The following is a 25,260-nucleotide window of genomic DNA, read 5'->3' as shown; positions in this document are numbered from 1 at the left end:
TCTTCTATATTATTGAAGAAAAGATATTTTGGGCACATTATTTATCTCCTCTTTATCTTAATATATTTGATGGATGGGTGGGTTCCATAATTGGGTTGGTTATATAATTAAATATCAAATTATTATGACATTAATTTTGATTATATTCACTAACAAATATTTTTTTATCAATTTTATGTATATTTTAATTATATGTAATGTCACGTAAGTAAAAATAATTATTTTTTATATTAATTTCATAAATATTCATCAAAAAACAGTGACGAATTCAAAAATTAATTAATAAAAAAAATTAATACATATAGGTGACACACACATATATATATATATATATATATATATAGAAATGGTTCGATCCTCTTATTTTGATTTCTCGAATCGAGAGATTCATGAATCGGGATCTTAATGCATGTAGATACAGATGGTCCAATGGGAGCAAGAATTTTCAGGAACATTTAGAACTTCTCAGTTCTGAGTAGAATAGCCATTTTCAAGTAGTGTTGGATCGATTACGTATTAATCAATATTCGATTGATTAGTCTAAGGTTAAGGTTATCAACAAAAAAGATTTGTAATATATATATATATATATATATATATATATATATATATATATATATATATATATATATATATATATATATATATAAAAGATCTAGCATAATTATATATATTAATCTAAAAGGTGTTATTTAATATATGAAAACAATATTATTTTCATATAAAATAATATTATATTAATTATTAATAACTAATACAATATAATTTAAAAAATTATAATTATTTTCTCTACCTTTTTGCATTATGAAAATGTTAACTAATTTTAATACTATTTATTCAAGGTCAATAATATTATATTGCATTTAATATCTTTAGTATAATATTAAAGTTAATTTTTTGCATCATTAAATTCTTTTCATTTGATATAAAAGCAAATTTAAAATATTTTTAACAAGGCAAATAATTAAAATAATAGGGACATTTATCATTTATATCCATATATTAGTAAAAGAATTGTAAAATTTGGTGGGAGCACTTGCCCACAATCTTTTATCTTTTGTCTGTGCATCTATTTCTATTAAAAAAAGAAATATAATTGAACGACTGTATAAAATATTTTATATTGTTATACATGAAATGTAAACTCAATTATTATAGATAAACTTGCACTCAAAAAGTATTAAATTAGTTTGAAATTATACCTATGTCTTTATTGTAAGTTTGTAACCCATGATATTTTAGATAGATCTAATTTGAACTTAAATAACTTTACACAAGGGAGTCAAGGGACACTAGCAAAAATATAAAATTACATATTTTATATGTGCAAGTAGTTACACTAAGAAAAGAAATAACTATGCAAGTACCTGATATTTTCTTAAAGAACCTATGGTAATTAGTTTAGTAATTAATATAACGGCATAACAAGTTCAAAAAAAGAAGTTATAAGTTAGGTGATTTTGACAAATATAAAATACAGAAGCATGACTCAAGAGGTTAGAGAAAATGATTCGATTTGAAATTAAATAACATCATGTATAATTTATTTTCATAGTTTCAAATTAAAGTATTATTAACTAACTAGAACCCTAAAAGCTAAAGGAAAACCGCTTCAAAATATTATTAATTAACTATGAAACGCATTATTATTTTACAAAATTAATCTAATAAAACAAATGAAATATTCTTTAATTTCCTGTACTCCGCTGTACTTGCTATTAAACAATTATATCAACACTTTAACGATAGATACCTTAAAAATAATAAATGAGAGACATAAACATTAGAGTGGGATCTAAGTCCAATATATAAATTATAGCTCACAGCCAAAGGGAAATGATAGAATTAGAAACTTACAAGTTACAAGTTAGAGAGAAGCCCCCCAAAAAAAAAGATGAATACTCCTTTCTTTGAGATTCAAGATTGGAACATGTCCCATGATGTTTTTCCAGACAATTTTTGTTTTGAACCATTCACAAGCAATGATTTTGTTGATGACCCTTTTCATCATTCTCTTTCCTTTGATAGGATTGATGAATCCTACATGGATTCATCAACAACAACAACCATGGAGAACAACAACAACATCATCAAGAACAAGAACAAGAAGAAAGAGAATATTGAAGTTGGTAAGGGAAATGGAGGTTACATAGGAGTTCGGAAAAGGCCATGGGGAAAATTTGCAGCAGAAATTCGAGACACAACGAGGAATGGAAGAAGGGTTTGGCTTGGAACATTCGAAAGTGCTGAAGATGCTGCTTTGGCTTATGATCAAGCTGCATTCTCCATGAGAGGTTACAACGCTGTTCTCAACTTTCCATTCAAAAGGGTCAAAGATTCTTTGCAAGGAATCATGATGGATTCTGATTCTTGTTCTTGTTCTTCACCTGCACTTGCACTCAAAGAGAGGAATTGCATCCAAAGGAAGTTGTCAAAGACTAACAAGAAAAGGGAATCATCAAAGAAATCATCATCATCATCATCAACAACTAATAATAGTAATGTGATGGTGTTTGAGGATTTGGGGGTTGAATATCTAGAACAACTCCTTAGCATTTCAGATCAAAATTAGTTATTTACTACTTATTCCTTACCATTTTCTTTGTTTAATTATCCCCTTTCACAAATGTAATTTTGATTCACTTTGTTTCCTCTTTCTTGATTTTGTTGCTCTTCCTTCGGATTTTCACAAGTCCAATGTTCTAGTAATAAGCACATTTAACAATAATCTCTATAATTCTTTATAAGCCCTTCTCCATTTTCTTCTACTCTTAATCTACTATTTTGAACATGTAAGGGTAAAAATGAAATAAATTTTTTAAAGATAAATTTGATAGGTAAACTTACTCTTGTAATGTTAATCTAAAAATAAGTATTTTTTTTAATTATCATCTAAGAAAATTTGAAAAAAAGAAATATTCTGACATTGACAACAGAAAATGTTCTTGCTTAAAAATTTTTATCTCCAATCTTTTATAAGATTTTTGTTAAATCTATTAAAAATATAATTATTTATATATTTTTTATCAGTTTAAATTTAAAAATAATTTTATGATATAATATGAGAACGGTTATAATAAAAAAATTTAAAATTCAATCTTTGTATTTTCTAAAAAGAAAAAAAATATAAAAGAAATAAAAAATAAAAATAAAAAATATATATATAGAAAAGATTTACATAAACCTAAAAAAATTATATAAAAAAATACATTGAAAATATAAATATTTATATACTTTTTTCTATTAATTTAAATTTAAAAAAAATGATTTCATCACAAAATCACATAAAATCAACTAAATTCTTAATAATAGAACTTGAATATCGATAATTTTGTTGGAGTTATATATATAAAAACAATTCAATTTTAATAAACCAAAGTGGCAAGGAAGATAAATCTTTTGTAGGTGACATGTTTAGGATTGACAATAAGTGGGGTAAAATAGGATTTGAATTTTATTCTAATTCTATTCACGAGTTAAAAATTTTATTAAAATTTTATCTTATCATATTTATCAGTTGAGAATTTGTTAATCCTAATCCTATCTGTACTCTAAAATTTTAAACCTTATCCTATTTTACCCTATCTGCAAAAATATTAATTTTTTAAAATAAATATAAAATTTAATTATTCTAAATTTCAAACATATTAATAAAATGAAAAATAAAAAATTAATACTCTAAATTACTAAATTAACTAAATAATTTAGTAGTTGCTCATTTATTACAAGTCATTATATGAGGTAAGATATAAGTTCAACTCTTACCTCCTTCATGATATACAAATAGAGTACGGCTTGGTTTGGTAAAGCTTTTTGAAGAGGTGTTTGTGCTTTTTAAAAACTCAAGCTCCTCATTTTGTGTTTGGTAAATCAAAAAGATCATGTGTTTGTGCTTTCAACTTTTAAAAGATCGGGGTACTTTTGAAAGCACCTAGGATAGAGCTTTTCAAAGTTGGCTTATGCTTTTCAAAATTTAAAAGTCTAATATAACCTCATATGTAACTAATTTTTAAATTTAATGCTTGTATTTATGTCTATTATAGTATTTTTAAAATTTAAAAGCTATTTTACCAAACACAATTGATATTGCTTATGTTTATTAAAAGCTATTTTTAATTTGAATTACCAAACATAAATACTACAACTTTTAAAAAGCCATCTTTTAAAAGTTAACTTTTATAAGCTACTTTTAAAAAATAAAAGCTTTACCAAACTAAGCCTACACCCTAAATCCATATCATACTCTACTCGCAGGCATACCCGAACTTAGCTCTATTCTATCCACAGCAAATCGGATAGCCTATCCTATTTAAATAGATTAAATACCTATGGGTAATAAGTATGTATTGCCCATCCTAGACATGTTACATACAAGTTGCCTGGTAAAAACACACATCATCATGATACATAGCAACAATTTGATAGCTTCTCTCCTTAATTATCTCTTGTAATCAATCAATAATAGGATATGAGGATTCTATACAGCCGCAAGAATGAGAAAAGTACTTAAAAAATGCGCAAGTCTTAAGAATAATCAAAACTCAAAAAGGGATAAAAATTTAACATGTTTGGTTATTAAAGATACTAAATGCAATAATAATCATGACACATAAAAACTCTTAAATTCTCATTTCTGTGAAACAATTATCATTTGTTGATCAACAACTGATGATGTTATGTGAAAAGAATAATATTATATAAAACCAGAAATTTTTTTGTCAGAATCTAGCTACCAATAAAGCAGAATACCTTAATGAAGATTAACATATATATTATCTTTTAATTTATTCAATTACCTCTTATAATTATTTATGAAAAGACTAATATAACAATATTTTCAAGTCAAAATAATTTTATTAATATTTTATGATTAGATATATAGTAGATAATACTCTCAGAATTTTAAATTATAGTTGCTGTTGTAATATAGAAACTTAAAAAAAAAAACATAATTGTCAGTTCGACGCTAATATATTATCAATATAGTATAATTTTCTATATAGACGAGAACATCACAATTGTAATATTGCAACTGTAATTAACTAATTATAGATGTACCCTAAAATTTAGAATTACATTTATACAAACATTATTATCAGATGCTTACAATTTAGAAGAAAAAAAAAATAAGAAAAGCAAAAAATTTCACAAAACACATATCTCAATTTGTAGCTGATAAATGAAGTGCAATCACCACACTTAACTATGTTATTATAATGTATCCAAATACGAAAATGTTTGATAATATCAAAATATTTAAAAAAATTATTAAAATTTATTAATTTTAATTTTATTTAATGTATTTTATAATAAATAAATATCAAATAAAATAAATTTAGACGGTTTGAATTTATTAATTTTTATATTTTTAGCATTATCAATGTAAATAAGGTAAATCAAATCTTCGTTAAGGCATCAATACATCAAATATTGAAGGGAAGAGTTACTTGCTTAGCCATCAATAATTGAGGATTAATTTTATCAATGCATTATTAAGAAAATGTCGAATCATAAATAAATAAATATCCACTATGATGATTATTCGCATTATTTTTTTATCTTTCTAAATTTCTATTATATAACACAGTATAAATCATCTGTACGTGAAAACTATTATCGTTAAATGAGTTGAGTCAAATTTATTATAATAACGAAAAAAATTCCTTCACACACAATGAAAACTCTTCCAGCTAGGGTGGGCTGGACAAATAGATTAAAATAATTTTGGTTCTAGAATATCTATATAATATTAATTAATAATATGATTTTCCAGGAAAATAAGAAAAGAAAATCCAACCTACCTCTTATATATTCTTCTCTTCATGAAAGTAATGTTTCCCCCATCATCTTCCATAAATAGAAGTAGAAAGTAGAAATCGAAGCTCCACAACCTTAAAACAACACACATTTGTAAGAAATGCAAGAGAGAGAAGAGAGAAGAGGATGCTTTGGTGGATGAAAAATAGGGTTTGACGGAGAGAATTAAAGAGAAGAAGCAGCTAAGGAGAAGAGGGCAAGTGTGCTTTGGGTTTTCGTTTCCGAATTTTAGGGTTCTGTCTTTAGAATGTAAAATGACTAAAATATCCCCCTTCTTTAACACACACTCTTTCATTATTTTACCGAATAGGGAAAAAAAACTGAATATATATGCAAAGGGTAGAAAACAGATATTTATAGCAAGCTAACAGAGCTAGCTAAATTAAAAAAAAAAAAACTAAACTATTTTTTTGATTATCTATGGTATTTTTCAATCTCACAAATCAAGGATTAATCCGTCATAGATCTGAACTATATATTAAAGATAATAAATTTTATTATCTTCTAACATTTCTTCTTTTTTTTTTTTTCATCAAACCCACTCAAAAAAAATATTCAGTCTTACTTGACATGAGATAACTATATATTGATGTAAAGAAATTCAAAAATATTATTTCTTCAAAGTGACATGAGATAGCCTCCTCAGCCTGTTGTGTATGATTTCTAATATATGTCAAATCCAAACAGATAAAAGCCTAATATTATTCCAGAATTTTTCATTTTAATTTACATCATAAATAAGGCGTTAAACACTTAATTACGCATGGGAATTGAATTATTAAAAAAAAAATACAAAAGGTGTTACCTTATTATGAGTGTACCTATAGTATGATCAGAAAATGTCCCTCAACAAGTATGAATCTCATAATAACTATTCTTCTGCATTTAATTAGTTAAAGATAAGATAAGAAAATTTTTAGCAGTATATAAAAAACTTCAATAACTTCTAAAGAGTAAATTTTATATGAGGTATAATTTAACTAAAGCTAGAAAGTTTCATGGATTGAAATTCAATAAGAAAAAATGTAAATAAAATTAATTCATAAATATTTGTCATAATAAATAAAAAAATAACGAATCCTGAAATTTTCATCACTTTTTTTGCATCAACATCAAAATTGACTTTGTGTGACAGAGTAATACCCATTGAATCAATTTTAATAAGACTCACTCATTTGTAATAGAAATTTGTATTTATTAACGGCAATCCCCCTCATTAAGAAATGCTTGACTCAAATAGAAACAAAGTAAATGACACTTTAAAATTAACTTCTAAACTTAAAATTAAAAGAACTCAACACTTCAAATCTCAAACTTAAATATATATCACATACATACATACACGAATTTGTTTAGTTAAAAAAAACTCTTAACACTATACTCATCAATATACTTTGTACCAGCAAACCAAGATTTTTAGAATACATACAACAATTATTTATTATTCTGACAGATAGAGATATAACAACTATTTATTAGCTTAAGAATTTGAGAAATGTGATTTTATAATATAATATTATAATTTTTATGACTTAAAAATCTAAAATTTAATTCTTGTTGGCCAAAATTAAAAGTTTAGTATAAAATAAATTAAAAAAAGATATATGAAAAAAATTCACATAAACTTAAAAAAAAAATCGTACATAAAGGATCATATCGGTTTAAATTTAAAAAAAAATAGTTAATGACACTAACATTAATGAAAGTTCCAAATTCTAATAAATAACCAAAACATCACCTCTGCTACATACTGAAATTATATATAAAAAAAAAAAACTAATAACGTTTAATACTATATATAAAGGTGCTACATTCGTATTTACTAATTTACAATTCTGATGAGTTTGGAAACTCTTATTTAATTTTGACGATGAACAAACATTATTAAAATATTTAATTACAAAATTATTAATTTGATCTTAATTCATATTTACTTAATTAATAATTTTGTTGTGCAGATTTTATATTGGGCCGAAAAATGAGTTTCTGGTTTAAGCCCAATAATCAGCCTTGCTGCATGTTTTATATTGAGTGGCTGAATTTTTATATTGATGGGCCAAGCTCAATATTGTTACAACCAAGCCCATGGTTAATTTTGATGAAAGTTTCCTGCTTGATCCGAAACGAAATTCATCAGGAAAGCAAATGTTAACTAGTTGGGCCAGTTTTAATTTTAATGCTACAAAGCCCAAATCTTATTGTTGATGAATGCTTCCAAACTTGGTCCAAAACCAAGATAAAATGAAAGCAGATGAAGTCATCATCATCATGAAGCATTAAGGGCCAGAAATCCATTTTGGAGAGCAAGTCAAGGATGGAGAGCTCGGATTGATGAAGAGTGATGATCAAGAAAGAACTATAGGTAATTGCATGTTGGGTTTTGCATGGTTATCTCTTCTCTCTCTATGTGGCCGAACCGGTTCAGTTTCTTGAAGGAGGAAGAAGTTGGTTTGGGTGTTGGCTTCAAGTGTGGAGGCTTCCCTCTTCTTTAAAAAGAGAGAACAGCCACTATTTGGAGCAAGGAGAAAATTTGAGAGTGCAAGGCACAGAGTTCTCAGAGCTACCTGAGCTAACAGTTTTCTCTTCTCCTTCAATGTATTCTATTTTGTAAATTTTCTGCTTAATTTTGTCATGTCTTGAGTCTCATGGAAAAAGGCAAACAGTGAGGTTTGTATGAAAAAACCATAGAGCGGAAAAAGGCAGAGAGTGCAAAATTAAAACAAAAAGCCATAGATGTCTTAGAGTTCTTTTGTTCATCTATGTTGTGTTTCTTGATTCTGTGGGAATCCCCTTGTAAGTTGGGTTAGCACTTTACAAGTTGTAATCAGATTGATTATAGTGAAATTCCATCATGTTTGTGATGGAGACTGGATGTAGGCTGCACTGCACTTAGCAGCTGAACCAGGATATATCTGGTGTAGTCTTCTTCTCCTTTCTACTCCATTTCTATTTCTACTTCACAGGAGCAAAATCCAAAATTATCTCGTGCCAAGTGACGAGACAAAAAGAAAAGTCTCGTGGCTAAGGACGAGACAAAAAGAAAAGTCTCGTTGCTAAGGACGAGACAAAAGAAAAAGTCTCGTGTGTAGTGATGAGATAAAAAGACTAAAAGTTTCCAGAATTGGTTCAACAAGTCAGCAAGTGCAATCAAGAAAAAAGGGGGCTAAGATTCAACCCCCCTTCTCTTAGCCACTGAAACCATCAATTGGTATCAGAGCTTGGTCTAAAAGAGATCAAGCTTTGCAGCTTGGAGTAAAGATCCTCATGGCGAAAAACAGTGGCGCAAATGTGGTGTCTTACAATCTGACTGAAAGTCAATCAAGCAACAGACCTCCCCTTTTCAATGGGAAAAATTATACCTATTGGAAGGAGAGGATGAAGATATTTGTACAGGCAGTGGATTACAGACTTTGGAAGATTATCCTTGAAGGGCCTCAATTTCCAACTACCACAAGTGCTGAAGGAGTAGTCTCTCTCAAACCAGAAGCAAGATGGATCGAGGAAGATAGGAAGAAGGTAGAGTTAAATGCAAAGGCAGTAAACCTGCTCAACTGTGCTATCAGTTTTGAGGAATACCGACGAGTATCACGATGCACAACGGCAAAGAAAATCTGGGACAAGTTACAAATCACTCATGAAGGAACCACCATTGTAAAGAAAGCTCGGACAGACATGTTGAACAGAGAATATGAAATGTTTGCAATGAAGGAAGGAGAATCCATTGATGAACTGTTTGAACGGTTCAACTCCATCATTGTTGGCTTGGATGCTCTTGGAACTACACATTCAGAATCTGTGCTAGTGAGAAGAGTGTTGAGATTTCTTACAAAAGAGTGGGAAACAAAATCTTTAATTATTTCTGAGAGTAGTAGCTTAGACTCCATGACACTTGATTATTTGAGAGGAAATCTTCTTGCTTTTGAAAACTCCTATTTGAAAAAAGATTCAAAAAAGAAAGGAATTGCTTTTTCTTCTGTGACTAACCCTCTGGATGATGAATCCAGTGATAACTCTTCTGAAAATGAGTTTGTGTTGTTTGCAAAAAAATTCAAGAAAATGATGAAACTCAAAGGCAAAGGCAGCAGCTCAAGGAGGATGAAGAAAGACCTTAGCAAAGTAATCTGTTACAATTGCAAGGAAATGGGGCATTTCAAATCTGATTGTCCCAAGTTAAAGAAGGAGGAAAAGCCGAAAAAGGGAAAGAAGAAGGGACTGATGGCTTCATGGGAAGATTTGGAAAATGACTCAGATGATGATGATGAAGAATCTGAGACTAAGTCACAGCCTTGTCTCATGGCAAATGATATAGACCAGGTATTCTTTCAAAACCCTGACACTGAAGACCTTCATCTTATGATAGATCACCTCTCTGAAAAAATAAGATGTTTTCTAACTGATAATCAAGATCTTGAATAACAAAATTTCATTCTTAAAGCTGAAAATGATTTTCTCAAAGAAAAACTAAGAGAGGCCGAAACTGCTTGTGATCTTGTAGAAGAAAATAAGCAGTTGAAAGCTCAACTTAGAAGCTGTGAAAGTGATCACTCGGTAGTTGCGTATGTAAATTGTTTTAAGGAAAATGAAAAGTTGCTGGAGAAGGTTAAAAATCTTGAAAATGACTTAGCCAAATTTACTCTCAGTTCTGAAAATCTAAATCAAATCTTGGCTAGTCAAAAACCACTTTTTGATAAAGCTGGATTGGGATTTTATAAATCTGATAAGAAACTCTCTTTTAAAGATAAACCTTCTTCATCTAATGACACAAGGTATCAAGATCCCACCTACTTTAACAAAACAGCAACTCCAAGGTTTTGTAGATTATGTAACCGAAATGATCATTTTCCAGTTCAATGTTTCTTTGGTGAAAGAATGATAGGTGAGAGAGTTTACAAAGTTATTTTTGATTACAATGATTTGGGACATAAGAGATGGTTTAACGTGAAAAGATCCAAGAAAATTTGGATACCTAAGGTCACTTGAGCTTATTTTGTAGGTATGCCTAGCATCCAAGAAGAAAGAAAATATGTGGTACATGGATAGCGGATGCTCTAGGCATATGACCGGAAAGACAACCTTCTTCATAAAGCTTGATGAATATGATGGAGGACTTGTCACTTTTGGTGATGATGCAAAAGGAAAAATAGTGGCTGTTGGGAAAGTGGGTAAAAATCTCTCATCTTGTATAAATGATGTCCTTCTTGTACATGGCTTGAAACATAATTTACTTAGTGTTAGTCAATTATGTGATTTGTGTTTTAAATGATGTCCTTCTTGTACATGGCTTTTCCTTGCTCATAAGAATGATGCATTTTATGCCTTTTCCACTCTTTGCAAGAAAATTCAAAACGAAAAGGATTTGAAAATTGCCCATTTGAGAAGTGATCACGGAAGAGAATTTGAAAATCAAGACTTTGAAAATTCTGTGATGACTTAGGGATTTCTCATAATTTTTCATGCGCTAGAACCCCCCAACAAAATGGGGTGGTTGAAAGAAGGAATCAAAGCCTTCAAGAAATGACTAGGGCCATGCTATGTGAGAATGAAATTCCTAAATTTTTATGGGCTGAAGCTGTGAACACAGCATGTTATATTTTGAATAGAACAATCATTAGAAAAAGGTTAAAGAAAACTCCTTATGAGCTATGGAAAGGAACCTCTCCAAATGATAAGTACTTTCATGTTTTTGGATGCAAATGCTTTGTTCTTAATAATAAGGAAAACCTTGGAAAATTTGATCCAAAATCCTATGAAGGAATGTTTGTTGGATATTCCACCACAAGCAAGGCCTATAGAGTTTATCTAAAAGAGCATAGAACCATAGAGGAATTCATACATGTTACTTTTTGTGATTCTAACTTAATTCCCAGTACTGTGATAGAAAATGATTCAGATTGTGAAGAAGGGAACAAGTAAAGAAAAACCCAAATCTGTGCAAAATGAAGAATCTGTCAGCCCAGTTTTGTCTCGTCAGATTGAAGGAGACATTTCCATTTTGTCTCCTGAGCAAGCACGAGCAACTAAAACAGTGAGACCACCAGAAGCTCATCAAAGCTCTACACCTTTCCGAAAGCCTAGGGAATGGAAGTCTATGAGGGGTTATCCTCATGACTTCATCATTGGTGATCCCTCTCAAGGAATAACAACAAGATCCTCCATCAAAAGGCAAACCGAACCTAGCAACTTTGCTCTCTTGTCACAAATGGAGCCCAACAATGTCAAACAAGCTCTTGAAGATCCATCATGGGTCAAGGCCATGCAAGAGGAGCTTGCTCAATTTGACAAAAATGAGGTTTGGACTCTAGTACCTCATCCGAATGGTAAAAAGGTAACGGGTACTAAGTGGGTGTTTAAAAATAAACTTGGTGAGGATGGACAAGTTGTTCGTAACAAGGCTAGATTAGTGGCCAAAGGTTACGATCAAGAAGAGGGTATTGATTTTGATGAGTCTTTTGCTCCGGTAGCTAGAATGGAAGCAATTAGGTTGCTTCTTGCCTATGCTACCCATAAGGGTTTCAAAATGTTTCAAATGGATGTTAAATGTGCTTTCCTTAATGGCTTTATTGATAGAGAAGTGTATGTGGCCCAACCCCCCGGTTTTGAACATAAAGATTTTCCAAATCATGTTTTCAAATTTTCAAAGGCTCTTTATGGCCTTAGGCAAGCTCCAAGAGCTTGGTATGAAAGGCTTAGTGCTTTCTTGTTGGAAAACCATTTTCAAATGGGTACCACCGACACTACTTTATTTATTAAAGAATCTAATGATGATATACTTCTTGTTCAAGTTTATGTGGATGACATTGTGTTTGGATCGGCTAATGAGTCCTTGTGTGAAGAGTTTGGAAAACTCATTACTAGTGAGTTTGAAATGAGTTTAATGGGAGAGCTAACATTCTTTCTTGGCCTCCAAATTAAACAAACTCCTAGTGGCACCTTTATTCACCAAGGCAAGTATGCAAAAGAATTGATAAAGAAATTTGGGCTAGAAAATTCCAAACCAATGGGAACACCAATGCATCCTAACACTAAACTTGAAAAGGATGATGATGGCCTAGATGTGGATAAGTCACGGTATAGGGGAATGATCGGCTCACTAATGTATCTTACTTCCTCTAGACTGGATATTGTTCAAAGTGTGGCTGTATGTTCAAGATTTCAATCTCACCCAAAAGAATCCCATTTATCGGCCGTTAAACGCATCATTAGATATATTAAGGGAACATGTGATTATGGTTTATGGTATCCTAAATCTGATGATTTTTGTGCAGTAGGGTTTTGTGATGCAGATTATGCGGGAGATAGAGTGGATAGAAGGAGCACTTCCGGCATGTGTTGCTTCCTTGGAAGCTCACTCAACATGTGGTCAAGCAAAAAATAAGCCACAATGGCCCTATCCACAGCTGAAGCAGAATATATTTCCGCATCTGTATGTTGCTCTCAATTAATTTGGTTAAAAACACAATTGGAAGATTACAAATTAAAAATCAATAGTATACCCTTATTTTGTAATAATATGAGTGCTATAAACATTTCAAAAAATCATGTTCTGCACTCAAGAACTAAGCACATTGAGATAAAATATCATTTCATTAGAGAACATGTGCAAAAGGATACTATTGATATTCAATTTGTAAAATCTGAAGACCAAATTGCTGATATTTTTACAAAACCCCTCTGTGAAGACAGATTCTGTACCTTGAGAAAAAGTTTGGGAATGTTTGATTTAAGTTCTGTTGAAAATTGTTAAAATTCTGATTCTATTCAATTTTATCTCGTAGGTTTGGACGAGATAAAACTGCATGCTTAATGGAGGAGCTATAATTAAGGGGGAGACTGCACAGAAATAAATTCCAATGGGCCCCACAAAACCTTTTGATCCATCTCTGACCGTTTTATTAGTTACCTATTTTTTTGAAATCAAATCTCCAAGTTGTCCTATCATATCTTATTGGAAGAAGCATGTTGTCAAATCAAATCCTTTCAATTCATCTAATCCTTTGATTTTAGGCAACAACTTTTTCAGTTTTAGATTTCAAAAATTAAAAGGGAAATCATTTTTGGGAAATAACCACCCCATAATGGTCATTAACCATCCACTAATGGCCATTACTTCCACCATATTCTCTCTCCAAACCTCATTTAATGTGTCACCAACCTTGCTTCTCTCTCCCTCAAGTCGGTTATTCCATTAACCTTTCATATTTCATTCCTCCATTACCATGAAAAAGAAAACCACGCCAAGAAATAATGAAAGAATTCTTCTTTCTCAAAAACCATCAACGCCTCAAACCCACACTCATATCCACATACATTCTACTTCTTCATCTTCTCCCTCACCCCCAACCAAGTAGACCAAAGCCATGAGAAGAAAAGTAGTGGCACACAAGAGCTCCGGAAGAAGAAGAAGCGGGAAGAATAAGGAACCCCGCATTGAGGAAGAGGAAGAATCTCATACATCTCCCATTCATTCACCACCTTCATCACCAAAGAAAGCTACTTTCGGAAAAAACTCACAGAAGAATCAGGGGTTTGCACTCAATGACACGACTGAACCTCCAAACTTGGAATCCATGGAATTCAGAGACAAGTATGGCAAGACTCACTCCCACTTTGATCCAAGCAGATTTAACTCTTGCACCTCTTTTGAGTTTCACAAAGAGGTTATGGAGAAGCGTCATTTGTGCACAACCTATCTTGTTAGCCTCAAAAATCTCAACAACAAGGGCATCAACATCTCCTCTCTGTTTGAACTCCTCAATTGGAAGCCTTTGCTCCTCATCAAGAAACCAGTCTACCCTGGTCTTGTTCGAGAGTTTTATGCCAATATGCGACTCATTGACGGCACCCTTCATTCCTATGTCAAAACGGTTCAAATAGCCCTTGATGCTGAGACAATTAGAGCGGCCTTGGGCTTCAAGGATGAAGGACCGCGAGCATACATGGTGGAAAAATGGGACACATAAGTTGGCGTTCCATACAAAACTGTTCTCCAGCACATTTGCGAGAACCTTTCTGGATTGCATGGCACCATCCCAACCCACAAAGCTCTAGGACCAGTCAATTCCCTGCTTCACCGAATCATCACTCATATTCTGACTCCCCAAAGCGGCTCACACAACCGAGTAACATTTTCTGACTGTCTCATATTATTTGCTTTGGTTACCTCTACCCCTATCTCCTTTGGTTATATTATGATTAGGCACATGTGGGATTCTGTTAGAAGCACCAGAAAGTCTAACCTGCCTTATGGTATGTTTTTAACTAGAATTTTTGAGTACTTTAAAGTTGATTTGTTAAATGAGACTATAGAAAACAAGGTGTCTTCAATCAGAGGAGGAGGAGCGACTAAGGAAACCAAAGGGCGAAAATCTGCTGCATCGGATAGTGACTATGAAGGCAGGCCAGAATCTTCCAAAACAATCAAGTCCATCAAATAGATTTTGGGAGAATTTTCGAACATGGCAGACATGATGTTTCAATCCCACAAAGAGGCCCGCAAGCAAGCTTATGAGAGTGAGAAAGCTTGGAAAAATTGCAAAGAAAGGGTCAATCTGATGATGGAACGTTTTAAAGAAGATTTGGGAGATGATAGTGAAGGAGACGCTGAGGAAGAAGATATTAATTTCTCTGATGATTAGTGACTGTTTTTACTCTGTTTGATATTGGCTCCATTAGGCTCAATCTATTTTTTGTATGAGCATGACTTGATACTCACTGCTCTAGGATAATCTCTAGGATACTTTGATATACTTTTGCTATTTTATCTTGAATATTTTGCTATGTTAATCATGTTTTGTGCAGGTGCCCCCATGATGACAAAAGGGGGAGAAAATTTAGTTTCCAAAATTGAAATTGGAAAACAAATAAAAATAGGGGATGAGAATAGGGGATGAAATTTTCAAATTGAAAATTCATGATCACCTTTGTTCAAAGAATGAATGTTGTTATTGCATTTACTATGGTTGCTGCTTAAACTGCATTTGGTTTATCATGATTAGTTAATTCTCATTTGGCATTTGGTTTATAATGATGCTTGATTTATTTTGATGCCTGACTGTTGATTCATCATTGATAAACTTGTTGGATTGAAAACTTATTTTTGGCAGTTCCTTTAAATTGTGTAATGTATTAAAGCTGCCTTGTTTTGTTACTCAAATATTTTTCCATCATGGTGTTTTGCTCTGATATCCTAAACAGGAAAATGTTTGAAAAATATTTGGATACCTTTTTTATGTATGAAAATAGTTGAGCAGAAAATCAGTGTATGATATCAAATGAGATTTGATTATCAATTAAAACTGCTCATAAATCAAGCATTTAGCATCATATATATGCTAAATAACATTGTTACTTGAAGCTTGATTCAAATGTTACAGGTTAGTGCTTCCCTTGGTAAAATAGCATATATTAAGGGGGAGCCATGTGACATTTAGAAAGGGGGAGAAATTCAAATTCAAAGGGAGTATTCTTTACTCGATCTCTAAATTTCTTTCCATTTCAATTTTAATAATGTTTGTCATCAAGGGGGAGATTGATGAGTTTGGAAAACTCTTATTTAATTTTGATGATGAACAAATATTATTAAAATATTTAATTACAAAATTATTAATTTGATCTTAATTCATATTTACTTAATTAATAATTTTGTTGTGCAGATTTTATATTGGGCCGAAAAATGAGTTTCTGGTTTAAGCCCAATAATCAGCCTTTCCTGCATGTTTTATATTGAGTGGCTGAATTTTTATATTGATGGGCCAAGCTCAATATTGTTACAACCAAGCCCATGGTTAATTTTGATGAAAATTTCCTGCTTGATCCGAAACAAAATTCATCAGGAAAGCAAATGTTAACTAGTTGAGCCATTTTTAATTTTAATGCTACAAAACCCAAATCTTATTGTTGATGAATGCTTCCAAACTTGGTCCGAAACCAAGATAAAATGAAAGCAAAATGCTTCCAACGGATCCAAGCTTTTAACCATGTGATGGATTTCAAAATCTATTACATTGTAATTAATGCATGGGAAATATGAGAGAGAAAAGTTCAGCTGAATTGATTGATGGCCATAATGACTACACGCCACTCTAAGCTAGGGAAGTAAAAGCAACTTTTACCAACAAAGTGGTTTATCACTTTGAATTGCTTTTATTCAGATTCTCTCTTCTCTCTCATCTTTTTCTTCTTTTTCGGTCCTTGCCCAGGAAATAATGGAAGCTATGTTTATCTATCAGGAAAAAGAAGAAGTTGCATGCATCAAGACCATCAAGCTAATGATGGCAAGAAAAACACGAAAAAGAAAAGTATGTAGTGGCTGAGATTTTCACCAAATATGGTTAGATTTGGTGAGGTAATCTCGAGCTCTTCATGCTCAAAAAGGAAGATGAAGATTCGGCCATCAAGGTGAGATTCTTGAAGCATGGCTTGTCTTTGATTCTGCTCAACCACCACAGGAAGTAGCTAGAGTGGCGAAGTGATGGTTGAGGCAGAGATTGAAGCAGATGAAGTCATCATCATCATGAAGCATCAAGGGCCAGAAATCCATCTTGGAAAGCAAGCCAAGGATGGAGAGCTCGGATTGATGAAGAGTGATGATCAAGAAAGAACTAGAGGTAATTGCATGTTGGGTTTTGCATGGTTATCTCTTCTCTCTCTATGTGGCCGAACCGGTTCAGTTTCTTGAAGGAGGAAGAAGTTGGTTTGGGTGTTGGCTTCAAGTGTGGAGGCTTCCCTCTTCTTTAAAAAGAGAGAACAGCCACTGTTTGGAGTAAGGAGAAAATTTGAGAGTGCAAGGCACAGAGTTCTCAGAGCTACCTGAGCTAACAGTTTTCTCTTCTCCTTCAATGTATTCTGTTTTGTAAATTTTCTGCTTAATTTTGTCATGTCTTGAGTCTCATGGAAAAAGGCAAACAGTGAGGTTTGTATGAAAAAGCCATAGAGCGAAAAAAGGCATAGAGTGCAAAATTAAAAGAAAAAGCCATAGATGTCTTAGAGTTCCTTTGTTCATCTATGTTGTGTTTCTTGATTCTGTGAGAATCCCCTTGTAAGTTGGGTTAGCACTTTACAAGTTGTAATCAGATTGATTATAGTGAAATTCCATCATGTTTGTGATGGAGACTGGATGTAGGCTGCACTGCACTTAGCAGCTGAACCAGGATATATCTGGTGTAATCTTCTTCTCCTTTCTACTCCATTTCTGTTTCTACTTCACAGGAGCAAAATCCAAAATTATCTTGTGCCAAGTGACGAGACAAAAAGAAAAGTCTCGTAGCTAAGGACGAGACAAAAAGAAAAGTCTCGTGGCTAAGGACGAGACAAAAGAAAAAGTCTAAAAGTTTTCAGAATTGGTCCAACAAGTCAGCAAGTGCAATCAAGCAAAAAGGGGGCTAAGATTCAACCCCCTTCTCTTAGCCAATGAAACCATCAAATTCTAAAATATGAATCATCAAATTAATCTCTATAACCTATTAAACTTTACTTAATGTGGTTTAAATTTCATTACCTATTTTTGGGGTAAAAACACTCTCCTATATATTGAAAATTTTATCCACTAACATACCAAACCACCAGAACCGCAATCCATGAAAAGAAGCTTATATGATGAAAAATTGCTTGGAGCTAAAAGTTGTCCTCCTCTGAGAATTATGATGGAATAATTATGAGATCATTTTACTTTATATTGGAAGAGAGACAGAGACTGAGACACTGATATTGAAATATAGAGACTAAAATAAGTTTTAATATTATGTTATTAAAATAAGAATGAAGTTCTAATTTAATTTGTATAAATGTTAAAGTTAAAATTAATTAATTGAAATAGGAATATTAAAGATATAAAATGTTATTAAAATTTTAATCTTTATCTCTAAAAATTTCAATTCTTTCCGTATCTCTACACTACAAGAAACACGGAGCATAGCGGCAAAAAATTGCCGGCCATTAATCCAACCGCCGCAGATATCAGAGATAACACCAATTGACATCCATGTGCCGCAGCATCTGATTGATTAGCAGCTACTGCATGATGAACCGCCAGTAATCTATTTTTTCTCTTATAACCAACAATTCCCCCCACAGCTGCAGAAATCCACGAACTCATCAGATGGTAGTGCGTGAAACCCTGATGTTGCTGCTCCACCCTGCGCCACTGCTGCCCATCCATCCTCCTCTCTCCAGCGTCGACCTTTCGCCACTCCTCCACAGTGCCTGAAACCCCTACTCCCTCCTCCATGGTGCGCGAAATCCCTAATTTCTGCTCCACCCTGCGCTTTTGTGTAGTTGTGGAGTCGCGCGACTGCCATGCATCCGTCCTTCTCCCCCCGGTGTCGACCATTCGCCTCTCCTCCATAGTGCGTGAAAACCCTGCTTCCTCCTCCACGGTACGCGAGCCCAATCCCTAAAATCTAATTCTCTTTTACTTCTCCACTTACTTTCATCACAAAAAATGGAATATGAGTTAATTATTTGATGAACAGGTACCATGTCGTAGAACTCATTTTTGGGTTATGGTAATTGTTTGGAATTTTTTCAATTATTACTGGTGAATACAATAAACATTGCTGATATTAAAGCTAAATAAAACCTTTAGTTAGCAGTATATTGCAATTGGCATTCCCTTTCATGTCTATAATGCATTTTGATTTATATGTTTAACCTCTTCTCAGCCCTCTGCTTTTGATCTTTCTACTATCTTCCTAAACCATGCTTGGTCTCTTTTACTGTTCTGTCTACACGGCTTGATTGAGTATGTTGTTTCTATCAAGTAACTTATCACTTTTTTATTGGAAGAAAGGAAACTCCATTGGCAGATGATCAGGGAATCTACAATAGGCTAACTTGGTGGGAGCAGATAGACAACGAAAAGCAGCTCACTCGCAACAGGAAGCCTATCACTGGTTCGTTTAATTGATTCAGTTTTAGATTATTTTAAATAATTTTATGTTATTTAAAATTTAACTGGATATGCTAAAATAATCCTTAAAGCAGACATGCTTCATCAAATTCATCAAGAATGTACACATTGGGTGATAGAGCCATAGAAGAATAGCTTTTAAAACAACAGAGTAAAATTAGAATAAAGTTTCAAGAAGACATTATAACTATGTATGTAACAGTAAAGTTATGTTTTAGTTATTACTATGTTGTAGTTAATGTTTTGCAGAAACAACTTTTTCTTTAGTTGTTTTTTGTTGTTTTGTTTCCTTTAAACAAGAAGCTAAGCATCATGGAAAAATGTTAGCCTATGTTCTTCAAAATTTGAATGAATTAAGTACCTCAACTTAGATCATTAAAAGTTTAATGGTTTGTTTGATTTAATTACAGAGATCAAAGTCAGAGTAAGGGAATATTAGCCACTCCCTAAGAATATTAATATTAATACATTAATTTAATAATCAAAACTGGTCACAATAATAAACAAATCACTGCAAACACGTGTAAGAGATCGTCTCTTATTTCTTTCTGGTCCTGTTTAATTAAAATTAAAAAAAAATCACATGCCTCTCATTCACATGATCTTCATTCATGCATGGTGTTACCCTTCAATTTCATTTTGAAACAAGAATAGTATGTGAAGTTTTCTATATCTTCTTGGTTCAGATTATGCTTTCAGGTTAATTTGATACAGATTTTGTCTATATCTTCTATTTATTCAGGTTAATTGTGGCTGTATAGAGTTAGAGAATTTGAAGGTACCACTATTTTGATTTAATATGTGCTTTGTATTCAGTTTTTTAGTTTGAGTAAATAAATTAAAATAGTTAATTACTATTTGATGGTTCGTTTATCTTTGTGGGGTCTTTGATTGATTCAGTTTCAATAATCTTTGGTAATACTTGAAGTTGTTACAAAAAAATAATCATTTGATTATTAGAGGAATGTTTGAGTTAGAGATTTATTGTTAACGAATGAATTTTGCTTCTATAATATGAGTTTGAGGACAATAAATAATGATAAGAGGTTGAGTATTCTTGAACGTTAATGTTTGTTTTCTTGGTGGATGATTGTATAAGTTTGAGTTGCTCAATTTGATTTCAAAGATTGAAAACTGGGAATTTTAGAGTCAAACTATACTAGAGGTATATCTTGAACCAACACCTCTCCTTTATAACTGATTTCGGCTTGTGTTTTCATATCTCTACACAATGCACATGTTTTGTGATTTGTCCCTGGTTAGAAATGAAAGGCCATCCACCTGTCCTTTTCTATAGATCATCGCATTATCTATTTTAGTTTTAGCAGAACAATAATAGCATAAGCTAGTTCTCTGCAATTGTTGCAGTCTCATGACTAAGGTTTACATGTATAGATTTGAAATTTTTTGTATATTCCGATTCCTCGTCATAACTTTTTCTCTGTCTATTATATATACTGAACTATGTGTCTCATGTTTGATCGAAATTAAATTTGGCATCATCACAGCAACATTGACCTTTTTCATTCTCATCTCAACAAAGCTTATTTCCATTTCCATTTCCATAGGCGGCACAATTGTATTTCAAAGGACCTTAAATTTTCTCATTCATTTGGTTCAATTTGGATATCTCCGATCAGATCCTTCTTTAATTTCCACTTGGTCCCATATGCACAGCTAACATAGATTGATTGAGTTTATTTACTGTCCTAACAAGCATAAGCCTAGTATTTTAGTTTAAATAACCAACTAACTCAAGCACCATTATTCTACGTTGTTCATACCCCTTTTTGAAGAGTTCACATTCATATAATCATGAAGAAGAATATGTATGTTATCTATATATAATTCAGCTAGTTTTTTGAGACCATACATATGATATCTAAATATCTAAATAGTCTGGCCGCATTTAATTTGTCAATGGTTTAGAAAGAGATATAGATAGCTAGCACTGCCAAAATATATATATATATATATATATATATATATATATATATATATATATATATATATATATATAATTCAAAATTGATGAAGCTGTCAATTATTATTTGAGATACACAATACATACTCTAATCTTACTTAAAAGAAGTGGGAAGGGTGAACCAATTAGAAATGCAAAAACATACATGTATATACACAAGCTTACACGCACGCTAGCTATTATTAATTTTCTTTTGCATAGGTTAGTTAACACTATATATGTGTATAAGAGGATATACTTTTGCAACTAATAGTGCATTGCTACTGTACTAATAATAAGCGCGAACTAAAGTTGCTCAAAATGAACATATATAGCAGGTTAGGAGCTGATGGAGTTGGTTAGTATAATTTTGGGTCTTTGATTTCACATTAGCAAACTAAAGTAAAATTAAAGAGAATTCAATCCTCATACAAGCTAAGGTTTCATTTTATGACCTCACATAGGTTAGTTTTTTAATTTATTTTGTTTTATTTTTTTATTTTTCGAAATAGATACCTTTATTAGTATGAGAGTATAAGTGGTTGACTTAATAATATACTTGTAGAGTTGTAGTGGTTAAAGTTTATGTTACTCTAATATACAAGTCATATTCTTGACATGAGAAAGGCCAATCAACAAATTAATTATGTTTGCTGATTTATGTATGTAGGAAAGAATTGAGGAGCTGCCACCAGACATCGCTACAGGGATGAATTCCATGAAAACAGAGTGAAAAACTAGAAATTTAGGATTATAATTATTTTAGCTTGATGCAAATATTTTTTTGAATTTAACTATGTGACTCTTAACAAGAGATTTACTTTATTGATATTTTTATAAATATATTAATTTCTTTCGCAGTTATTTTTTCCCCATCAATTTAGATTTTTAGATGAAAAATAATAAGATTTGTAATATTAAAAAATCTAAAAAGCAAAAAATACCTATAATATATTTTAAAAAAAAAAGCTGTGATTTTTAAATCAAAATCAAAAATTTTTGCGGCACTTCGTACTGAAATTAGCGGCGGTTTTAAAACCACCGAAAACAAGTTTAAAAATTGGCAAAAACACTTCAAATAGCGGCGGTTGTTCATCCGCCGCTAAATAGAGGGTCAATACTAACAGTCATATATAGCGGCGGTTTTAAACCGACTCTGAATTATCTGCCGCAAAATAGTAAAACAGCGGCGGTTATACCAGCGGTTGCTGGAAACCGCCGCTAAAACATTTGCCCGCGCCACTATCCAAGGCGGTTCACTCAACCGCCGGAATAGACTTTTGCGGCGGTTTAAAACCGCCGCTAATCACACCGAAAACCGCCGCAATTCTCCGCCTCTCTTGTAGTGCTACTTTTTAGAAGTATCAAGAGATTGAAATTTTAAGAATAGAAACTGAAATTTTAGTATCAATATATAAACCAACAAACATGATATTGAATTCCAATTTTTCTATTTCTAAATCTCAAAACAAATGCTACCTTCCTTAACAAAAAAAATAATTATTTCAACTCCTATTTTTCGTTTCAAATACAACCAAGATCACCTAAGGTTTCAAGAGTAATATTTTGGTTTGGGACTTGTAATGGACACAAGACAAAACCACCTTTAGTGCAAAACAGGACAAACTCACAAACATAACACATACAACATAACTCAAAATATTTGGTCTCAAATTATATATTTACAACATATATATTGTAAAACAAATATGAAAAACACAAGGTTACTATTTATTATGGATTGAAGATTACAATTTACTTCCAAACTGAGTTTAAAATTACTTTCTTAGAACATAAATTTATATCTCTTAGACTATTTCAGTAATAGTCTAAGAGGTATAAAGATTAAGAATAGATATAATATATTTTAGATATACATTAAGCCAATTATTTATAGTATTTAAAAAAATAAAAATAAAAAAATCTAAATAAATCTGTATAAAACATTACAAAATACTATCTAAATATAATCTAGACTTCTCCAAATTTCTTGAATCGATCACAAATTTAAATCTAATATGAAAACTGGATTATCACACAATTTTAATCCTAAAGTAACCTCTTTTTTATTAATTAAATTCCAGAAGATGAGAAAATTTTATGCAATAATAAGATTGCAGCAACAATATAATTACACTTCTAAATTGCAATATAGAATCAGGACTGTTTTTATATTCTAGTTTAGAATAATTAATACATTGATATTCTCCGAGAAAATAATATTTACTAATTAAGTCCTTCAAATCAATCTAGGATAAGGAATCAAAATATATATTTTTTAAAAGCTTTGAAAAGATAAATGGTGAACCATTCAGGTGATACACATAAAGTTAGTTAGAGTTTAGTAACTAAAATATGACACAATTACATAAATTAAGAAATACAAGAATATGTTTAAACTTTAATATAAGAATATAAAACAGTTTGTCCCAAAATATAAATTTTATATATATGAAATTATTGTATTGATTTTTTTTTTTCATCCTTGTGTGTGAGTCATTCTCTATCATATACTAAATTTATTTTTTTCCAATATCTAGTTGAAAAAGCCCTCAACTTCAAAGAAAAGAAAGTTCAAAACACACTTTATTCTACAAAACTTTTTATACAGGCAAATAAATATATAAAACCTCAACAAATTCGGCTTAATAATTATATAACTCTGTAACTCAATAAAAGAACCCTTCTTGAAAATATCTTTAGGACAAGAATCAAGAAAAGAAAATAAAAAAATAAAAGTATATTTATATAGAACAGATTAGAGAGCAGGAGAGTAGTACTTACTTGTAGATGAAGAAAACTGCTTCTATTCCGAACTTCTGATTGTTATTATTATTGTTCCTGCAAACAATAATTAAATTAGCATATCATGATCCTAGCTAAGAAAATTAAAGAATAGATGAAAAAGAGACTTCGATATAAGCTAGCTAGTTTGTACCTTTTCGAAATCTCATATATTCTCTGAGTTTGTTAGAAGAAATTAACTAAAGATTGAAGAAATTCATAGTAGAAGCATAATAATAAGTAGAAGAAATTAGAATGATTGAGAGAACTCTCACATCATTCAATTGCTTAACTTATATAGCAGCCTAATTGAGACAAACGCTGTAATTATAATTTAATTGGTAGTCACATATTCAAATGTACTATATAATATGAATTTCAAATCAAATGATCAAATTGGAACACAATGATTGATAATTATAAGAGGCTGCGCCTCCATGTGTCCAGGTACATTTGCACTTTTAGTTGAAACATTCAACATTATTATTGGTAATTAACTCCATTTACCATGCATGTTCAAAATCTATCAAAACCCAAATCAATTCAAATATTCTTATTATTGAATTGATATCATCTTCTAGCTAGCTAGCTTGCATTCATTGAATTGATCTCTTGTACAATTTTAATTGATTAATGAATAATAATAATTGGATTGCATATTGATATATATTATGTCATAAAATTTATTGTGTCAAAACTTTAAATTGAATATTTATATTTTCAATATATTTTTTTATTTAACATTTTCTTTTTCTAAGTTTGTGTAAATTATGCATAGATTTTTTTCTTT

General features: G+C 31.3%; 1 protein-coding gene and 1 long non-coding RNA gene across 2 annotated transcripts; one reads left to right on the top strand and one right to left on the bottom strand.

Annotated features, from left to right (window-relative positions):
* Positions 1–1,785: 1,785 nt before the first annotated feature.
* Positions 1,786–2,698, top strand: LOC112718363 (ethylene-responsive transcription factor 1B-like). The gene has a single exon (XM_025770141.3). It carries the CDS (start codon positions 1,895–1,897, stop codon positions 2,570–2,572), a length of 678 nt encoding a protein of 225 aa, XP_025625926.3. The 5' UTR covers positions 1,786–1,894; the 3' UTR covers positions 2,573–2,698.
* Positions 2,699–19,110: 16,412 nt separating this feature from the next.
* LOC140178424 (uncharacterized) lies at positions 19,111–24,757 on the bottom strand. The gene is made up of 3 exons (XR_011871647.1): positions 24,625–24,757; positions 24,471–24,527; positions 19,111–19,240 (listed from the first exon to the last, which is right to left on the bottom strand). It is a non-coding gene; the product is annotated as an uncharacterized lncRNA (long non-coding RNA).
* Positions 24,758–25,260: the final 503 nt, after the last annotated feature.

Source organism: Arachis hypogaea, chromosome 2 (assembly GCF_003086295.3).
Source record: "Arachis hypogaea cultivar Tifrunner chromosome 2, arahy.Tifrunner.gnm2.J5K5, whole genome shotgun sequence".
Lineage (NCBI taxonomy): Eukaryota > Viridiplantae > Streptophyta > Magnoliopsida > Fabales > Fabaceae > Arachis > Arachis hypogaea.
This window is presented reverse-complemented; position numbering and strand designations above follow the sequence as displayed.

Excerpts from the sequence above, each read along its gene's own strand:
- LOC112718363 (XM_025770141.3), top strand. The coding sequence starts at position 1,895 with ATGAATACTCCTTTCTTTGAGATTCAAGATTGGAACATGTCCCATGAT.